Source organism: Pseudomyrmex gracilis, unplaced genomic scaffold (genome assembly GCF_002006095.1).
Source record: "Pseudomyrmex gracilis isolate BER0280 unplaced genomic scaffold, ASM200609v1 scaffold_191, whole genome shotgun sequence".
Taxonomy (NCBI): Eukaryota; Metazoa; Arthropoda; class Insecta; order Hymenoptera; family Formicidae; genus Pseudomyrmex; species Pseudomyrmex gracilis.
In genome coordinates this window covers 220,985-237,266 of record NW_018020775.1, presented here as the reverse complement: position 1 = coordinate 237,266, position 16,282 = coordinate 220,985, and the positions used below count along the sequence as shown (strand labels likewise).

The 16,282-nt window shown below is 37.1% G+C and overlaps 2 protein-coding genes across 3 annotated transcripts in view; both read left to right on the top strand.

The window, feature by feature from the left end:
• The first annotated feature begins 2 nt into the window (after nucleotides 1–2).
• On the top strand, nucleotides 3–6,723 carry LOC109858170 (protein GPR107). Its single transcript, XM_020435191.1, has 10 exons — nucleotides 3–213; nucleotides 937–1,077; nucleotides 1,839–1,996; nucleotides 2,069–2,220; nucleotides 3,565–3,797; nucleotides 3,882–4,015; nucleotides 4,100–4,367; nucleotides 4,567–4,839; nucleotides 4,945–5,114; nucleotides 5,245–6,723. The coding sequence occupies exons 1-10, from the start codon at nucleotides 124–126 to the stop codon at nucleotides 5,393–5,395; spliced, it is 1,770 nt and encodes a 589-aa protein (XP_020290780.1). The 5' UTR covers nucleotides 3–123; the 3' UTR covers nucleotides 5,396–6,723.
• A 2,894-nt stretch (nucleotides 6,724–9,617) lies between these two features.
• LOC109858175 (probable G-protein coupled receptor B0563.6) overlaps nucleotides 9,618–16,282 on the top strand; it is a 43,186-nt gene continuing 36,521 nt past the window's right edge. For both annotated transcript variants that reach the window (XM_020435199.1, XM_020435198.1), the window contains exon 1: nucleotides 9,618–9,807. In XM_020435199.1, the coding sequence (XP_020290788.1) occupies nucleotides 9,780–9,807 (28 nt within the window). In that variant the 5' untranslated portion in view covers nucleotides 9,618–9,779. The remainder of the gene's footprint in view (nucleotides 9,808–16,282) is intronic.

Here is a 16,282-nt window from a genome sequence, read left to right as displayed (position 1 = left end):
CCTGCTCGCATATCGACGAGCGAAGGTGAGATGTTTGTGATATCGTTACGCGTCGCCGCCTTTTTGTGATGTGACACATCGCCGGTAATATCAAAACGACAAGTGCAAAGGGAGTCGAACGAGATGCGGCCGAACGCTGTTACGCGTGTCTGCGTGGCGCTCCTGTTGATGCTGGTCGTGGTAACCGCGAGGATTCACAAGCTGGACATACGGGTTGGTTGAGTTAAAAACGCGATTTTTTTCAGACGATGTTTATTACATTTATTGCTATCTTGAACGTGATTCGAGAGAAAAAACGCGATCACGCGTGCAAATTCTCTCGGTACATCGCGAAACTATCGTTATCCGATAGGAGGAGTTTTAACGCGTGTTGTCAATTATCCTGCAAAGTGTATCAGTAGGACGCTCCAAAATAAAAAACAACGTACACTTTCAATTTGCAGCATATTTTGCAGTATATATGCATAGTACAATATATATGTGTAGTATATAGTACGTGCGTAGTGGAAAAATAATATCGCTTTAAGCTGTATCGCTCGATAATCTTGATTGAGTGAATCATGTGTCACGTTACTTATATGTTATTTATTTACGTCATGTATATAAAAATCGAAATTTATAGCAATTGTGTATTTAGATATATTATTTTAGCAGATCGTAGAATCTCTACTGTGTACACAAATTGTAACATCGTGCGGTTAAGTTAATTAATTTGCACGGCCATGACGGAATAACACAGTTAGAAAAGTTTCCGGAGAAATCCTGCGGAACGAAAGACACGAACGAAGGACGACGATATATCGACAGACTCGTGTAAATCCGTTCTTTGCGGAACAACGGTACCGTGTAATGCGTGCCCTCTTTTTCCCTTCCCATTCTCGAGCGCACAATACACGTATTCCGTTTTCGCTTACAAAGCTGTTATTTGCATTACAGAAAGACAGGAGACATTACATCACTCTGAGCACATTCGGTTTCTACAAAGGTGGCATTTTAACTGTGAATCTTACGAACTTCAAATTCGAACCAGCGGATTCCGACAAAAAGTTGACATCGGAAAGCGCAAACAAAGCAGTGGTGAGAATTGCAAAACCAAAATTTTAAGCACAATTAAAAATTAATTTTGACAAGATAACAAGAGTGTTATTCAATAATTTTTTTTTGCTTGTGCATGCGCGCTAATCACAAACTTTCATCGACAATCTCTTAATTAATGTTTTTATTAATTTATATATTTTTAATTTCACGAGATAACACAAAATTATCTCAATGACAATTTGAATGTCTTAACTTTGTGACATCCGTCATGTGAAGTGGCAACTGACACCTGTTCCTATCTTCTGTATAATTTATTACACTCGCGGGGAAACCACCCGCGTTTATAAATAAGCACACGAGTGTAATATTGTCCGTGCAGTGTTAGTGTATCATTGGCTTGTTTTAGCACGTGAATGACTTGTTCACACTTGCAACCGAGAGAGTGCATAAACCGACACTCTCACGTAACATTTTTTTTTTACTATTCATTTCTATATTTTTTATCTCACATCGTTAGCAACAATATAATTACGTACAACGTATTGTACAACGTCACATATACGTAAAAATAAAATAACATTGTTCATACGTTTGCAAAAATTTCAAAACTGTAAATTTTATTTTGTAATTCTTTAACATTACAATTTATTTAAACATCTCCTATTTGAGAGACAGAATATCATACTGATAAGTGTAAAAACAAGTTTATAAAATTATGACAAAAGTATTAACTACTTTTACACAAAGTAGTAATTACACAATTAGCTGTTAAACGATGATATTTTTTATTTTGACTGCAGTTTGGATTCAGTTTAGGCCGAACGCTCATCGATGCTATTAATCCGTACGTGCACAACCATCTGGATGGATGCTTATTACAAAACATTTCAAATTTCAAGGCAGAACCGAAGGATGACACCTCTATCATATACTTTACCATGGACTTGAAGAATTTATCGTAAGTAATATATTTTTACAGCAATGGGATCAATTAGGATTTTAATTTCATAAAACAAATCGATGTTTGCAGAATGCAAGTGAACTGCAGTCGCAATGTACACGCGGCGCATATTTATAAAGATTCTAATGCAGTGCTGATGTATCGAACGAAGAGGAGTTCGCTGTCGGCGAGATTCAGCGACACCGCGCTCTTTCCACGAAGAAAACGAAACACATCTCACGGTGAGTCGCATTTGATCCATCTAATCACATATGCGGATTGATTTCTGTATTACACAGAAAACGTACAATAACGACATTCCGTGGACACGAAATATAAATATCGCAAGCAAACATAGAAATATACGACAGTCTCTCGTGCGTTTTATCGATTTTCAATTTGACATGGCATTCCGCGCTTGTAATGGAAGCAGCGCTTAAAACGTATAAATGTTGCACAGAAGGTGACATACCTATTTGCATCTCACGATCGGATTTGCAACATTTGGCATAAGTGCTCAAAAACATGGTAATTAAGCGTGGAGATAGATAGATTAAGATAGAACGGGAAGCATCTCATTTATTTCGCGCATTGTGCAATCCGATGTAGTTGCGAAAAATTGCGACCTAAATGTTGTTGCTGTTTGCTATAAATAGAGCAATGAGATGTCTTTCAGGACACAAGCGCGAGAAACAATTTCTGGTGGAATATTAGCGATGAGTATGGTACATATTGAAAATAAACGATCACATCATTTGCCAGATATTTTCGACAATTTTCCACCTAATATTAGAGACGTTACTTGACTTGAAATGAAGGAAAACAGGTGTAGAATCTGGAAACTTGGCTTATAATCCTGAAACTCGCCATTTGCTGTTAGTAAAGCAATTATTATTATCCTGATATTTTCACTTTGAAACTCGATGGATGTTTGCTCTACGTAAACTTTCATTATATGTTTTTCATTATTTCATAAAGATAATTAATAGAGTACTATTATTATTATTAACTCTACTTATACTTATGATCAGGAATAAAAAGACCGGAACGTTTACAAACGATAAACTTATATACGTATAGATAAACATTTATATAATAGATTTAAAACTTTGAAGAATTTTCACTTGAATACGTTTCCGCGCATTGTTCGTACAGCTTTTAATAATGATCGATAGACAACGGCATACGGTCTCGAAATAATATTAATGATCAAATACTGCCACACATGAAAGACGCTATAATTAACGCAACTCGTCCCCGATCTTATAAATAACATGAAACTCAGGTATTTTTGAAGGTTTGGTTAGGTAACTGTCTTTAGCGCTTAGTACATTTGCTGGCTAATGTCTTGTCTCGATTATTGCGACACTTTTGCGCTGTCGCCTGAAACAAGTTAATAATCTTACCTGATAATAAAACGAGATTGTTCTCATGATCGTGTGAAATGTAAAAAAATATATTTTTGTCCATATTTTATTCATACTTTTATTTTTTATTTTAAGAAATAAATTTGATTGTAACAGTTTGCAAAAGTAAAAAGAACAAAATATCATTTAACACATAATTTACAAAACTTTGTTTTGTAGTCGAGAAATCTATCGTCGGCACCAACAATTTGAAACTCGAGCCAGATAGCAATGCATGTTCGCGTCTGAGATTGCCGATGACGATGGAGACGACGGCGAAAGGCGAAAAATCGTACAACACGAGCTTCGTAATGTACGTGGCCAGTGAGGAAGAAGAGGGCTTGTACAATCTTTATTTTCACAATTGTCAGAATTATGACAATTATAAGGAACCGCTGCTAGTGGATTTTACGGTGAGATTATTCGAAGTACGATCGGAAAGACTACAAGATTGAATGATTTCTGTTACACTGAAAAGAAACATTTTTTTTTTCTAGGTGGAAGTAGCAGAGATTAATAATGACAACTTTCTTAGCGCTGGCGAGATGCCACTGCCTGCTTTATATTTCACAATGGCGCTTCTTTTCTTCCTATCGGGCTGCTTTTGGGTATTTATACTCAATAAAAGCAAGTAAGAGAAACACATCAGTGTAAGATATAATGGGGAGCATTAATAACAAAGAAAGAAAATGTAAACGTTTTTTTTTTCGCACAGGCATACCGTGTTCAAAATCCACTATCTGATGGCGGTTCTCGTGTACCTGAAGTCTTTCTCATTACTGTTTCATGGTATAAATTACCATTTCATCCAGACTAAGGGTGAACACGTAGAGGCGTGGGCAATTTTATACTACATCACTCATCTCCTGAAAGGTGCCGTTCTCTTTATTACTATTGTACTCATTGGCACGGGATGGAATTTCATAAAGCATATTCTCACGGACAAAGAAAAGAAACTCTTCATGCTCGTCATACCGTTGCAGGTAAACATCGACTTTTTTTTCTTGTTCAACTTAAGTTAGTGGGAGATACGCGATATTTTTTCACTGTGATATTCGTAATTTTGTAATCATTTTTTTTATGTGGCTTAAAAATTCTTTGTTTTTTTAAGGTTGTGTATTGTGTGTATACATACATATATGTATATATGGAAAAAACAAATGATTATGTGTTTCTTCATAGGTGTTGGCAAATGTAGCCGAGATAATAATCGAGGAAAGCGACGTGGGTAATTTACGTCGCGAAACTTCGCGAGACATGTTCATACTTGTTGATTTAGTTTGCTGTGGCGCAATTCTATTTCCGGTGGTTTGGAGCATCAGACATTTAGAAGAAGCTGCCCGCACGAGTGATAAAGCGGCTATGAACTTACGCAAGCTGATGCTGTTCAAACATTTCTACATTATGATAGTTTTCTACATATACTTTACCCGAATTATAATGTACATACTTAAGGTGCGCGCTATTTTGAGATTTGCAATAATTCGAAATAATTTCAAAACGTGTCATATCACAAAAAAAAAAAAACTAGATTTTATTCGTTTAACTTTTCATTCGCAGATCACTGTGCGTTTCGACTACCAATGGCTGGATGAAACATTCAGAGAAATGGCGACATATGCTTTCTTCGTCCTGACGGGTTATAAATTTCGACCAGCGTCAGCAAATCCTTACTTTACAGTACCTAGTGATGAAATGGAACCGGACGACGAAGACGACAAAGACATTGTGTATGTATTAATTAATTCTAAAAGTGGATAATAAATTCTGTTAATAAAATTTATAATGTATCAAACGCAAAAAAATAATTTTTTAAATCTCTTTGTTCCGAAAAATCATTTTTATTTGTTTTTCTTTTAGGGTTTCCGGTGGTAACGGAATGAGCAGAGACTTCAGTAAAGTAAGCAAAGTGCCAAGGGCGGTAAAATCCGCAACCTCGAAAATTCCATCTACAGAAGAAGAGCGGCACACTCTCTTCCAGAACACGGAATCTTCTCGCGAATACGATTAATTAAGAGCAGTAGAAAATGAATATAGATCGTGCGCGGGTGCGCCTGCATTTTACGAACTTTTGGAAGAGATAAATAAAAAAACTACGAGAAAACGATCATCAAAATGGAAGTGGTGAAAAAACATATATTAAAAAAAAAAAAAAAAAAAAAAGAAAAAAATGTGACTGAAAGTCAGTAAATTTTCTATTCTCAGACTTGTTTTTTACTTCTCAGAGAAAGAAAAGAAAAAAATGCTTTGTATTTGCAAACGCGTATATCAATCTATTGCAATCAATATAATAGCGGTTAGAAAAGGTTTACACTTATTCATAATCCAGATATTTCATGTTTCGAAAAATAATTGTTTATAAGTTGTTACGCATATCTCTCTTTCAATGTCGATTGTGTAATTTCTCGTGACTCTCTTCCATTTTTGTTGTCTACCACTCAATTCAACGATAATGAGAATATTTCTTCCTTCGTGTTTTTTTCCGATTAGATACTTCGATATAGTTATATAGGTAATCGCTCATTTAGCACTTAAAGTTCCACATTCAACTCCAATGCGGGTGAGAACGCGAGAACAGGACACGTTTTGTCGTTTGTAGTGTCCATTTTCCTTAGGCATTTAGAAAAACATTTCCATTTTATTTTTTCCCATGACACACACACACTTAATTTCTCTTGTACGAGAATCTCATTCTGCGAATAGCACCGGTACTTTTTTTGTATCGATCTTATTTCTAGATAAGTAACCGAATAAAATGGTGCAATAAACTTGTTTAAAACTCTCTTGCAATATAACGCGATACTAATGCGCTAGAGTTAACATTGTCATAATTATTACTCAGTGCCGGATCTATCGGTAAATTTAAACTAAATTTGAGCTATTAGAATGATAGTTAAAAGAGATACAAAGAATTTCTCGACGTGTGTAGATATGTGTTAAATGTGTATGCTCATTAAACTGTGATGTGTGTTTCCAGTGTTTCCAATTTTCTTTTCTAATTGTAAAATTTATGTTAATATTATTTTGCTAGGCTATTTTCTTAGGTAATTGCGTTGAGTAAGTGAAGAACTTTTTTGTTCAAAAATATTAGCTCAAAAAAAAACTGTAGATCCGCAACTGACTATTGTACTTACTATTGTACACGTGTTATTATCACTATCGTTGCATTTAAGGGGCCATACTTACCTGTAAATGCAACATAGACATTTAAAAACACATTTTGTCTTGAGACGTAAATATGATTCCGATATCTATATCTCTGTTATTACCGATAACTGTGTCATATATATTGAATGGGACACAAAGTTGAAAAAAATAAAGCGGGTATTTTTATGAACACGTTTTATGTGTATATTTTTATTTCTATCTTTTCCGTGTTTATAGTACGCGATAAAATGGCATTTCTTTTTGCTAGTTTTGACGTTCTACAACGTGAGTGAGCTAAGTTCTAAACTAAGTAAATAAAAAGTTTAAGAAAAAATCTGTCGATTTGGCAAAAAAATAAATCTGAATTTTATTTCGTGAAGAAATCGCGTGACGATCGAGAAATTTCTCTCCGATTCAATGCTAACGGAAGCTTTATAAAACTTATTGAATGGCCGCTAATATCTGCAGCACTGTTACTTTTCATCCCCTTGCTCGATTCGATGTATACCTGTCTGAAGCAGCCTACCTCCAGATACGTGAGAAACATCCCGATGACTGCCATCACCGCGGGATCTGACGCGAGCGGCAGTAATCCTTTCACGTTTCCCGCCTGCAAGAAGAATGAACGTGACGCTCGACGAGATGAGAGTTGCTCCCTTGTTTCCGATGAAGAGGATCGAGATTAATACACTAGATGTCCCGAAAAAAAGAATTGCTCCTTTGAGATCGGTTCGAAGAATAGAAAATTAAATTATTTAACGACGTCGGTTTCTCGCAGTCAGTTTTATATTTCGCTTAGTGTGAAACAGCGACGGGAAAAAAATCGGAGGGGCGATAATGCAGATTTAGAGTGACGCCGCTTTCATCGCATTGGTATCCACGCACGCTTTTACGGCCCTTATAAACGCCGCCTGTGTGGTTTTGCATCGAAACGCAAACGGTCGAAACTGTTTAGTTCTTTCCCGTAAAGCGCCGTATCGACGCGAAAGTTAAGAAAATCCCGCGAGACCGGGCGTCTCGTTCAGTTTTCATACGCGTACGGAGCGGCGACGAGAATAATCGGGAAAAGAGAAAGGTACTACTTTTATACAGCCGACGTCGTAACAATATGCAGGATACCGATAAATATTTTACGTTCTAACTTCGCAACCGACCTATCTTTACAGGCTGTATTTTTCGCGTCAGTCCATTTGTGAGAAATATTACTTTCATGATATAAAGTATTTATGCTGCACTATTTCTAGACATAGAAAAATTATAAAAAAAACGTAGTCAAGATATAATTCAATAATAAATAATGTAGAAGTTTTAGTTGAATTGTAAGAAATAATGTTGAGATTTTGATCTCTTTTTCTCTGTCATCCCGAAAAAATGCGCTTTAAAATATCTAAAATTATTTTTCTAGGTCTTCATTTATAAATTTTTAAAAAAGTTTATTTATAAATTTAAATGAAAAAACAAAGAGAAGAACTTTCGCGAATTTTTTTCTCATTGTGACGAATTTTTCCGCGCTTAACATATTTGATTATTCCGACACAGTTTAACGATGACGAGAGCAATATCCTGCGCGACAGATTGTGACACTTTATTGCGATAGATATTTACGTTTACGCGTGGCATCGAAGTGAAATTTCTTAGTAGTGCGAGAATAGACATTTACGACGTTCTTCTCGAGCGAGCGACTATTCGACTGTATATTTGTTCAATTGTTTTGGCGCGAGTTCTCAATATTTCTTCGAGTACGATGAGAGTTTTGCTTCCGCCTTCCAGCACAAACTTCCGAGTCAATGACATCGTTACGACGATCGCGCGCGAATCGACGCGTGACACACGTAACATGTTGAATTATTGCTGACATATCATTTTCCGGACGTAATCGCAGATCAGTCAGAGTTTTATCGTGATCGAAGACTCGACGTGTCCCACTTTCCTCGTACGTCATGAGGTAAAGAAAAGAGATGTCAAGCGAAAATAAGGACATTATTGGTGCTAAGATAAATTGCTTCATATTAGCGTCAGCGTAGGTCTCTTTTTACGTACAAAAGATGTGGCGTTCTCTTGTTTTTAAATCTCTACAAATAATTTACATTTATATTTTTTCACACTTCTATACACATATTATAGCTGTATATTTTTCGATTATGTTTACAATTATGTAATTAGGTTCATAAATAAATAAATTTTCTATTCCTCATTTAACTTTTAATTAAGAGTTCTAAGATATATATTATAATATTAAACAATTGATAAAATATTTCCAACTTTTCTGCATCTACGTCACAGAGTCATGATTTACAAAGAGACGAGGGAATGGCTGATATTATTTAATATCTTGTTCGACTTAGAAAAGTAAAAAAATTAAAAAAATTATTATTTCAGATTTTGAAAGTGACTTTATTTACCAAAAAAATCAAACCATTTCTGTCTGAAATATTCAAACTTTTTTTCCGTGACGTTACGAAAATTTGCGTTTGTCAATGCTAACGCGAAATGTTCTAATTATCATTTTTCCCCGCTATTTCGCGAGTTTATCTATGATGAGATTCGCGCCGAGGTGGTTTCAACTGTATGAATATCAGATAAGAGTTCGCGCACGAAGGCAAGCGAACTCGGAGCGAGCGAGAGCGAGAGTGCGGATAACGCAAACGCATCATATATTAGATTAGGAGTTAGTATTTATAGAACTCAGGGCTTTTGTGTGTGTGTGTGTGTGTATGATTAGCGTCATTTTGTTACTTCGTACTTCGCAGCGTCATCTCATTAATTCAGCTTCGTTAAAATGAAGCTTCAACTATCCCCGCGCATTTTCGTATAAGTGAGTAAGGATATATCTGATCTTTTAATTCCGTGCAAGTTTACGCAACTTTGCGAGATGCTACGAGATCCTTTTCATATTCGGTGATTCTCTCTACGCGACGAATCCTCCATAAGAGTTATAATATCAGGATTTCCTGGTCTCTCTTTTTTGTCTCTCTATGCCGTTTTTCTTGTGTTCTCCAGAACGCATGCGTCGCGTGATGAGAGCGGAGTCGCGAACACTCGTGCACTCACGAAAATTCTCCAGTTGGCGCCGCGACGCGCTCGAAGGAGCTTTCGTTCGGTCGGCGACATACGCACGTAGGTATAACGACCTTTCCGCAGCCGCGGAAGAAACAGAAAATAATAGAAGAGAAAAAACATCCACAGAAAAAAATTCAGTTTTCCGCTTTCGGAAATAGTGCAAGCGATATTCGATCGCGAGAGATGCAATGGTAAACAGCCGGCGCTCATTGCGAGGTAATTATAGGTAGCACTGTTATTGTCTGGAGCATTCCGATCGCGCAAATTGATCGAGACGCTTCGTGTATGGCTCGCACATGTTTTTGATCGCGCGCGAGAAGTGATTTGCATGCCGCGCGGCGTGCGATGCGGTAAATTTGCTGCGGGGGATGCATGTTAAGTATTCCGTTTCTGATTGACGAGCAAAGATAATGATCAATCGATTGCATTAATCAATCAGCGCAAGCTGCAAGGAGACGATAATAAAAATTCAGAGTTTAGGATGTACTGTTCGTTCTATTATTGACATACTTATGTCTCCTTCGTTCCTTGAAATAGTTAATCGTAGTGTGCTAAACAAATATTTTTATTCATATTGATTAAATTGTTTGTTCCTTTTGCTTTGCTACGTATAAAATAATTATTTATTTTTCACAACATTTTCCGTCACTTTATTGTCAATAATAATAATTATTATCTTGTTTTGTTCATTTTTGTATCTCAAATGAGTCAGAAAAATAAAACAGTGTTTCGCGAACGAATTTTAATAAATCAAACAAATTCTGCAAAAAAATATACATGAATTCAGTGTGGAATTTAATTAGCTCTCACTCAGTATAAATGCTTGTAGTTGGAAATTAATATTTCTCTTTTTTTCTTTCTCTCTCTCTTTCTCTCTCTCAACCGATATAAAATATTTAAAAGATTATCTTCACACCACGCACACGCAACCGCAGCGGGCAAGTACTGCGTGGCACAAATTAAAACGGAACATTGCTTTCAACGGCAAAATATTCATATCGTTCTATCTCGCGCTAATTTCCCGCGTGTTCGTCATTCTGAGAAGATTTATGCGTATAAATATGAATATCGCGGTTGAAAGGGACGCGCGTGCATCGATGATGCCGCGCAAAATTAGATTCGGCTAAAAGCGCGCTCAACCTTCGGCGGAAATTACTTTACGTTGCGTGTTGCAAGTGCGTCGGGACGTGAGAAATTATAAATGCAACGAGAGCTTTAGCGCTATCCTTCTCCCTCTTGCGCTTATGCCAAGTGCATACGCACCGCATATACACGCGCGAAGGACAAAGTTGCGAACTTTCAACGAGAGACATTAACTCGGACATCTCTCTCGCTGACGCGTTCGCCTAGAGCTTGTTTGATCTAATGTTGTGAACATGCAGCCTGAAAACAAACCTCGGATTTTCTTGAGCTTTCAAAATTGATTTTATGATGCATGAAATTTTTCTTGCACGCATAAGTTGATAAGTGTAAATTTTCTCTTGTATGAATTTTGTTACGTTAATGTGATTGTAAATAATAAAAATATTAAATAAGGAGTTTTTAATTTTAATTGTATGTTTTTATTCGATCGAAGAAATAAAATTGTGGAATATTTTCTACTCGTCGCGTATAGAATTATAATATTAAAAGAAAACTGCACAGGAGATCTGAGCTTGATTTCTCGTCAAGATGTCTTTTTTGCGTTGAGATGTTTTAAATTTCATTGGAAGGTTATAATAAGAGTAATTCATTATATATAATATATATATACATATGATGCAAAGTAGCATTCTATATAAATTTTAGGATTGTTATTCAATTCGAATCTCCATGTGTATTAATTCACACATTAAACAAAAATATATATTTCGCATCCAATGTATGGCTATAAAGTCTTATTTTTTTAATTTAAATTTAATATTTTAGTTTCTTAATTTAAGTTCATAATATTAAACATAATATTATGTTATATAATATTATAATATTAAACATAATATTAAAATAATATTAAAAACAATTTCACAATTACGTTTATTTTGAACGTTTAATTTTCTATGTATTACGTATTTCGTGTCGACTCGGATTTTCAGAATGGCCCGCACATCGCTGCAAATCAATGTTCTTTACAAGCGATCGGATAGCGATGAAAGAATCCGGGTGATGAATGAAGATTGCTGTCTGGAATAAAGAAAGTGAGAGGGTGGTGGGTCGCGGTATTGCGCGTTTCGAAGGATTTTCTCGAGTGCGTTCGTGAGCGGAGATCCTTGTCAGCGCGCGTTCAAGAGTGCCCTTATTTCACTGAGTTTAAAGACCAGCTTGTCTTTATTATTTACTGCAACGATGGTTCTCGAGCGGACAATATTTCGAAGCTCGTTATCAGCGAGCTTCGATAACAAGATGAGACATCTTCGGAGAAAGTTTCTCGTTCGTTTACACCGGATACTCTTTAAACGATATGATATAACGCGAAGCCGCGCGGCATACACCATATTGGCGTCGTGTGTTTGGCGCTAAATGCAGCTCGCATGCAATTCTCAGGTCGCGATAGTAGGTCGAGAACATGGTCGTCATATTAAACAAATAAATTTCGGTAAGGAATGAGGCTGTGTGTGTTTAACGCGAAACGTGCGGCGCGGCGAGCACGAATATCGTATATATTTTCCATTACCTTTAGAGTAAACGAATATATTGGATTTATTTATATATATACACATACACACATATGAAGAATGCTCAAACTGAATAAAGCGGTATAAACTATAATCATGTTGCGCTTCGCGATGTGAGTGTATCTTGCAGCCAGTTATCATTACAATGTTCCGCATCTTTCCGAGCTATCTTTCCCGTAGCAAATTTGCGCATGTGCGCACACACATACAATAGCCGGGACATAATAGCGCGAACGAGCGATAAGCTAATAAAGTCGGGGAACCGACGCTCGTTAACGTTCCCATTTTTATCGCGTAAACGTGCCCCGCCGAGAGTGTAATTATTACTATCGCGCGGCGACACACGGGACAATTTAATCGCGGCGTCACGCTGCAACTTTTGCACCGGACAATCTTACGACCGGCTCAACTCTGTTCTTCTCTTGTCCGGCGTATATCCCTTTCTCATCTCTCTTCGTTGAATTCGCGTTTACGGCTATTCGAAATCCGACCACGAACCATGGCGGGCTGAAAACATAGTTTTTTTTTCTCTCACGCACCTCTCGCGTCGAACTTAAATTAAAAATGTTGGCGAGCGCGACGTGACGTGAATGTGAAAGCGTGTCCCGCTGTCGGTACGTACGTGCGCGCGCGCGCCCACATACACACATACATCATGCTATCTCGAAGAATCTCCGATAGACGGTATAATATTTGTAGGCAAGAAGAGGTGTGCAAGAGAGAGAGAGAGAGAGAGAGAGAGAGAGAGAGAGAGAGAACACATAATAGAAATTCATAATGTCAAAGGGAAGTACAACATCGCGCACTAGAAAATAGAGGAAGCAATAAGGGGTTGATTAGACACGTCTGGTAGGATGTTGTAACACACCTGCATTCGACGTGACATTATTAATGCATTAGCAATATCGACAAAGATGTTGAATGCAACAGAATTATCGATATGGTAACTAAATATCGTTTATTATGAACGAGTGTCATATTTTTTTCAACGGTTATTTGCTTATAGTTTTTTTATAATTTTTATATTTAAGATATCAAGATTTTGTTATTAATCCCCACATTTTTGGCGATATGCGCTCTCACTTATAGTTTGTAACAATTGTTAAAATAACTCGCACAACATTAGTACGAAATAGTTTTTTTTTTCGCGAAATCGAGATTCTCTATACGCTTTTAGCGTAAAAACAATATTTCGTCGTAAAAGCTTTCACGTAATCGTTGTTTACGTGCCATTGAGGATGTTTGCTCAAAGTTCTGTAAGATCTAACAAGAAATTTCTGACGCGCGGCGGCCTTGTATAGCTAATTAAAAAATTAGCGAAAAGTTCTTTTAGCTGTAAAATATTGGTCTTCGCAGACTGACTCACAAGTATCCGATAATTTGTTTTTATAATAACTAGGTTTTTAGAGGATGTGAGTGTGAAAAGAGGATGTGTGTGTAAAAACATATGTATGTGGGGTGAATATAAATCGTGGATATAAACAAATGACGTAAAAATGTTATAAAAATTGGAGAGTGTCAACTTTATATAACTGTGATAAATAATGAATAGCTCCAAGTTTGTTCAAAATAAGGAAATGCTGATACGGCAGTTTGAAGCAATCACTGATGTTGAAGTGTGAAGGTGAGAAATGTTTATTAAAGAATATATGTAGATTGTATAAACGTTTCAACCCTTGATTTGGGTCTTTATCAATATAAATTAATAAGCAGTAGATGTCCACCAAAGTGTCAGTTATCTGTGTATTTGTGACACACATCTTTATAAACGCAGATCTATCTACTGCTTATTAATTTATATTGATAAAGACAAATCAAGAGTCGAAACGTTTATACAATCTACATATATTCTTTAATAAACATTTCTAACTTTCACACTTCAACATCAGTGATTGCTTCAAACTGCCGTATCAGCATTTCCTTATTTTATATAACTGATTCCACGCAATACTTTTTGTTTACTTACAATAGCATAGCATAGGTAGCACACAGATGTGTCCAAGTGTGCTGCCGAAAATATGTTTTGACGATACACGGAAAAGACAGTCTGAAAGATCCGAAAAATTCGTTTTCTTATATTCGGTACAGATGTCTGGCGAATATAACGGATGTCTTCTATTAGAAGATGGTATTGTGCAGAGGAAATTCACAGAGAGTGAGAAATCGGACGGGGGTTCGAACGTCGGACGGATTTGAATGGCGCTGCTCCCAATTGATACCGTCGATTTGAGAAAGAACAAGGAGACGAGCATTCGTAGATACGCGGGATACGTAGATTTTTTCTGGGAATATAAAATCCGCGCCAAGATCTTGTCGCGCGTAAATGTGGCTCGCGTTTAGTTTACTAATCGCGGAGATCATTAATCGATCGATTAATTTCGAGTGTTTTTACGACAAACGGGAAGCCAGATTTAGATTCAAGTAGGTGTTCTGAGTGGTTGATCTCGAAGCGAGTGATTTGAATATCCCATTGTGGTGATTGAATGGTTCGCAGCGCCATTTCGAGCCCAACCTCTTCTCGTTTCCGGTCTTCCGCATAGCCACAAGCTTCCGTTCTATCGTTATTCTCAAACGGTTCAAAGATTCGTAGACTTCATAACTCGAGTTATTAAACCTCAGCTTATTTTTTATTAATTACGTATAACTACAAAAAAAAGAAAAAAACACGTGTATATAATAGAGACTTTATCAGACTTCAGTACTATGTACGCATGTTATATTTTTGGAAATGTTATAATTATAAGAATTAACTTTCGCAAGCCAGCATCGCCGCAATCAGGAGGCCAGAGATGGGGCAATAAATTCTCTTTCTATCGCTCTGACGAGCTTGCTATCCACCAACAATTTTCAACCGACACCACTATCGGTAAGAGAGAACGGGGCCGACCCGGAAGTACGATACACACCATCGACCGACCTCTGATTGTAAACAAAACAACACCGAGCTATAAATTTGTTTAATTAACACGACCATCAACCATAATAGTTCAGTTTGCGCGTGGTCTCTCTTGTCTTTGTTTCGTGATCTCTTTTCCTCTTTTTTTGTATCGCTTCTCGCTTGATAAAATGCGCGCGCGACGGTTTGTTCGTAGATGTTTCATCATTCTCGAATCATTTGACATAACGACTCGTCAGCGTGTATTTATTAAATTAATCGGAACGCGATCGAAATGTATTGTGCAGCGATCGTAACCCATGTTGATTAAATTTTTTAAATAACTGCCGAAACAATTGTTGGTGCGTGTGCGCGATAGAACGATATCGAAGAAGCGTAATATAACAACGCATATACGCGCTGTTTCAATAACGGAACATTTATTTAAAAAGAGAAAAAAAAACTCGAGAATATATTTTCTTCCCTGCGGGAAAATAAAATTTTAAGGCTAAACAAGCGGCGTAAGAAAAGAGAAAAAGTCCTTGTGAAATATAAGTACGCCTGTTGAATAGACGTTCCTCTTTGGAAAAATTCCCGCTCTTGAATTCTACTTTTATTTCCTTAAGTTTGCAACTTCGTTTTCCGGGATACGAGAGAAGAAATGAAATTATATTATGATCTAAAATAACGCTCTCGATCACGGGACCGCCCGTTATCCGACGATTTCTGAATGTTCGCAAGCAAGAGAGTTGTTAAAAATTAAAGATTCGTTTCCGCGCGCGCGATCCAAGCGTAATACGACGCCGATAAAACTCGTTCGCCGGAATGGAAATTCCTCTCTCTCTCTCTCTTTCTCTCTGTTCCGCGCAAACGTTACGCTCGCGTTGAAAATCCGCTGCTTGCAAACAGCAGCCGGATTGTCCGACGGCTAAACCCCGACGGCCTCCGAAATTCTTCGGGTTCGATAAAGATTTCCGGGCGTCATCGTGAAAATGAGCGTTCCACCGGTGACGGCGATTCGTTCATTCAAATGCTCTTAACATGCAAAACAAAGGAGGCAACTTTATTTCTCCCGCCTGCAGCGCAATTAGTTCCGCGAGGTAGGAAGTTGTAATCGCGTTCTCGGCTGTTTGCGAGTTCCGTCCAAAGAGGTGGAGGAGCGGGG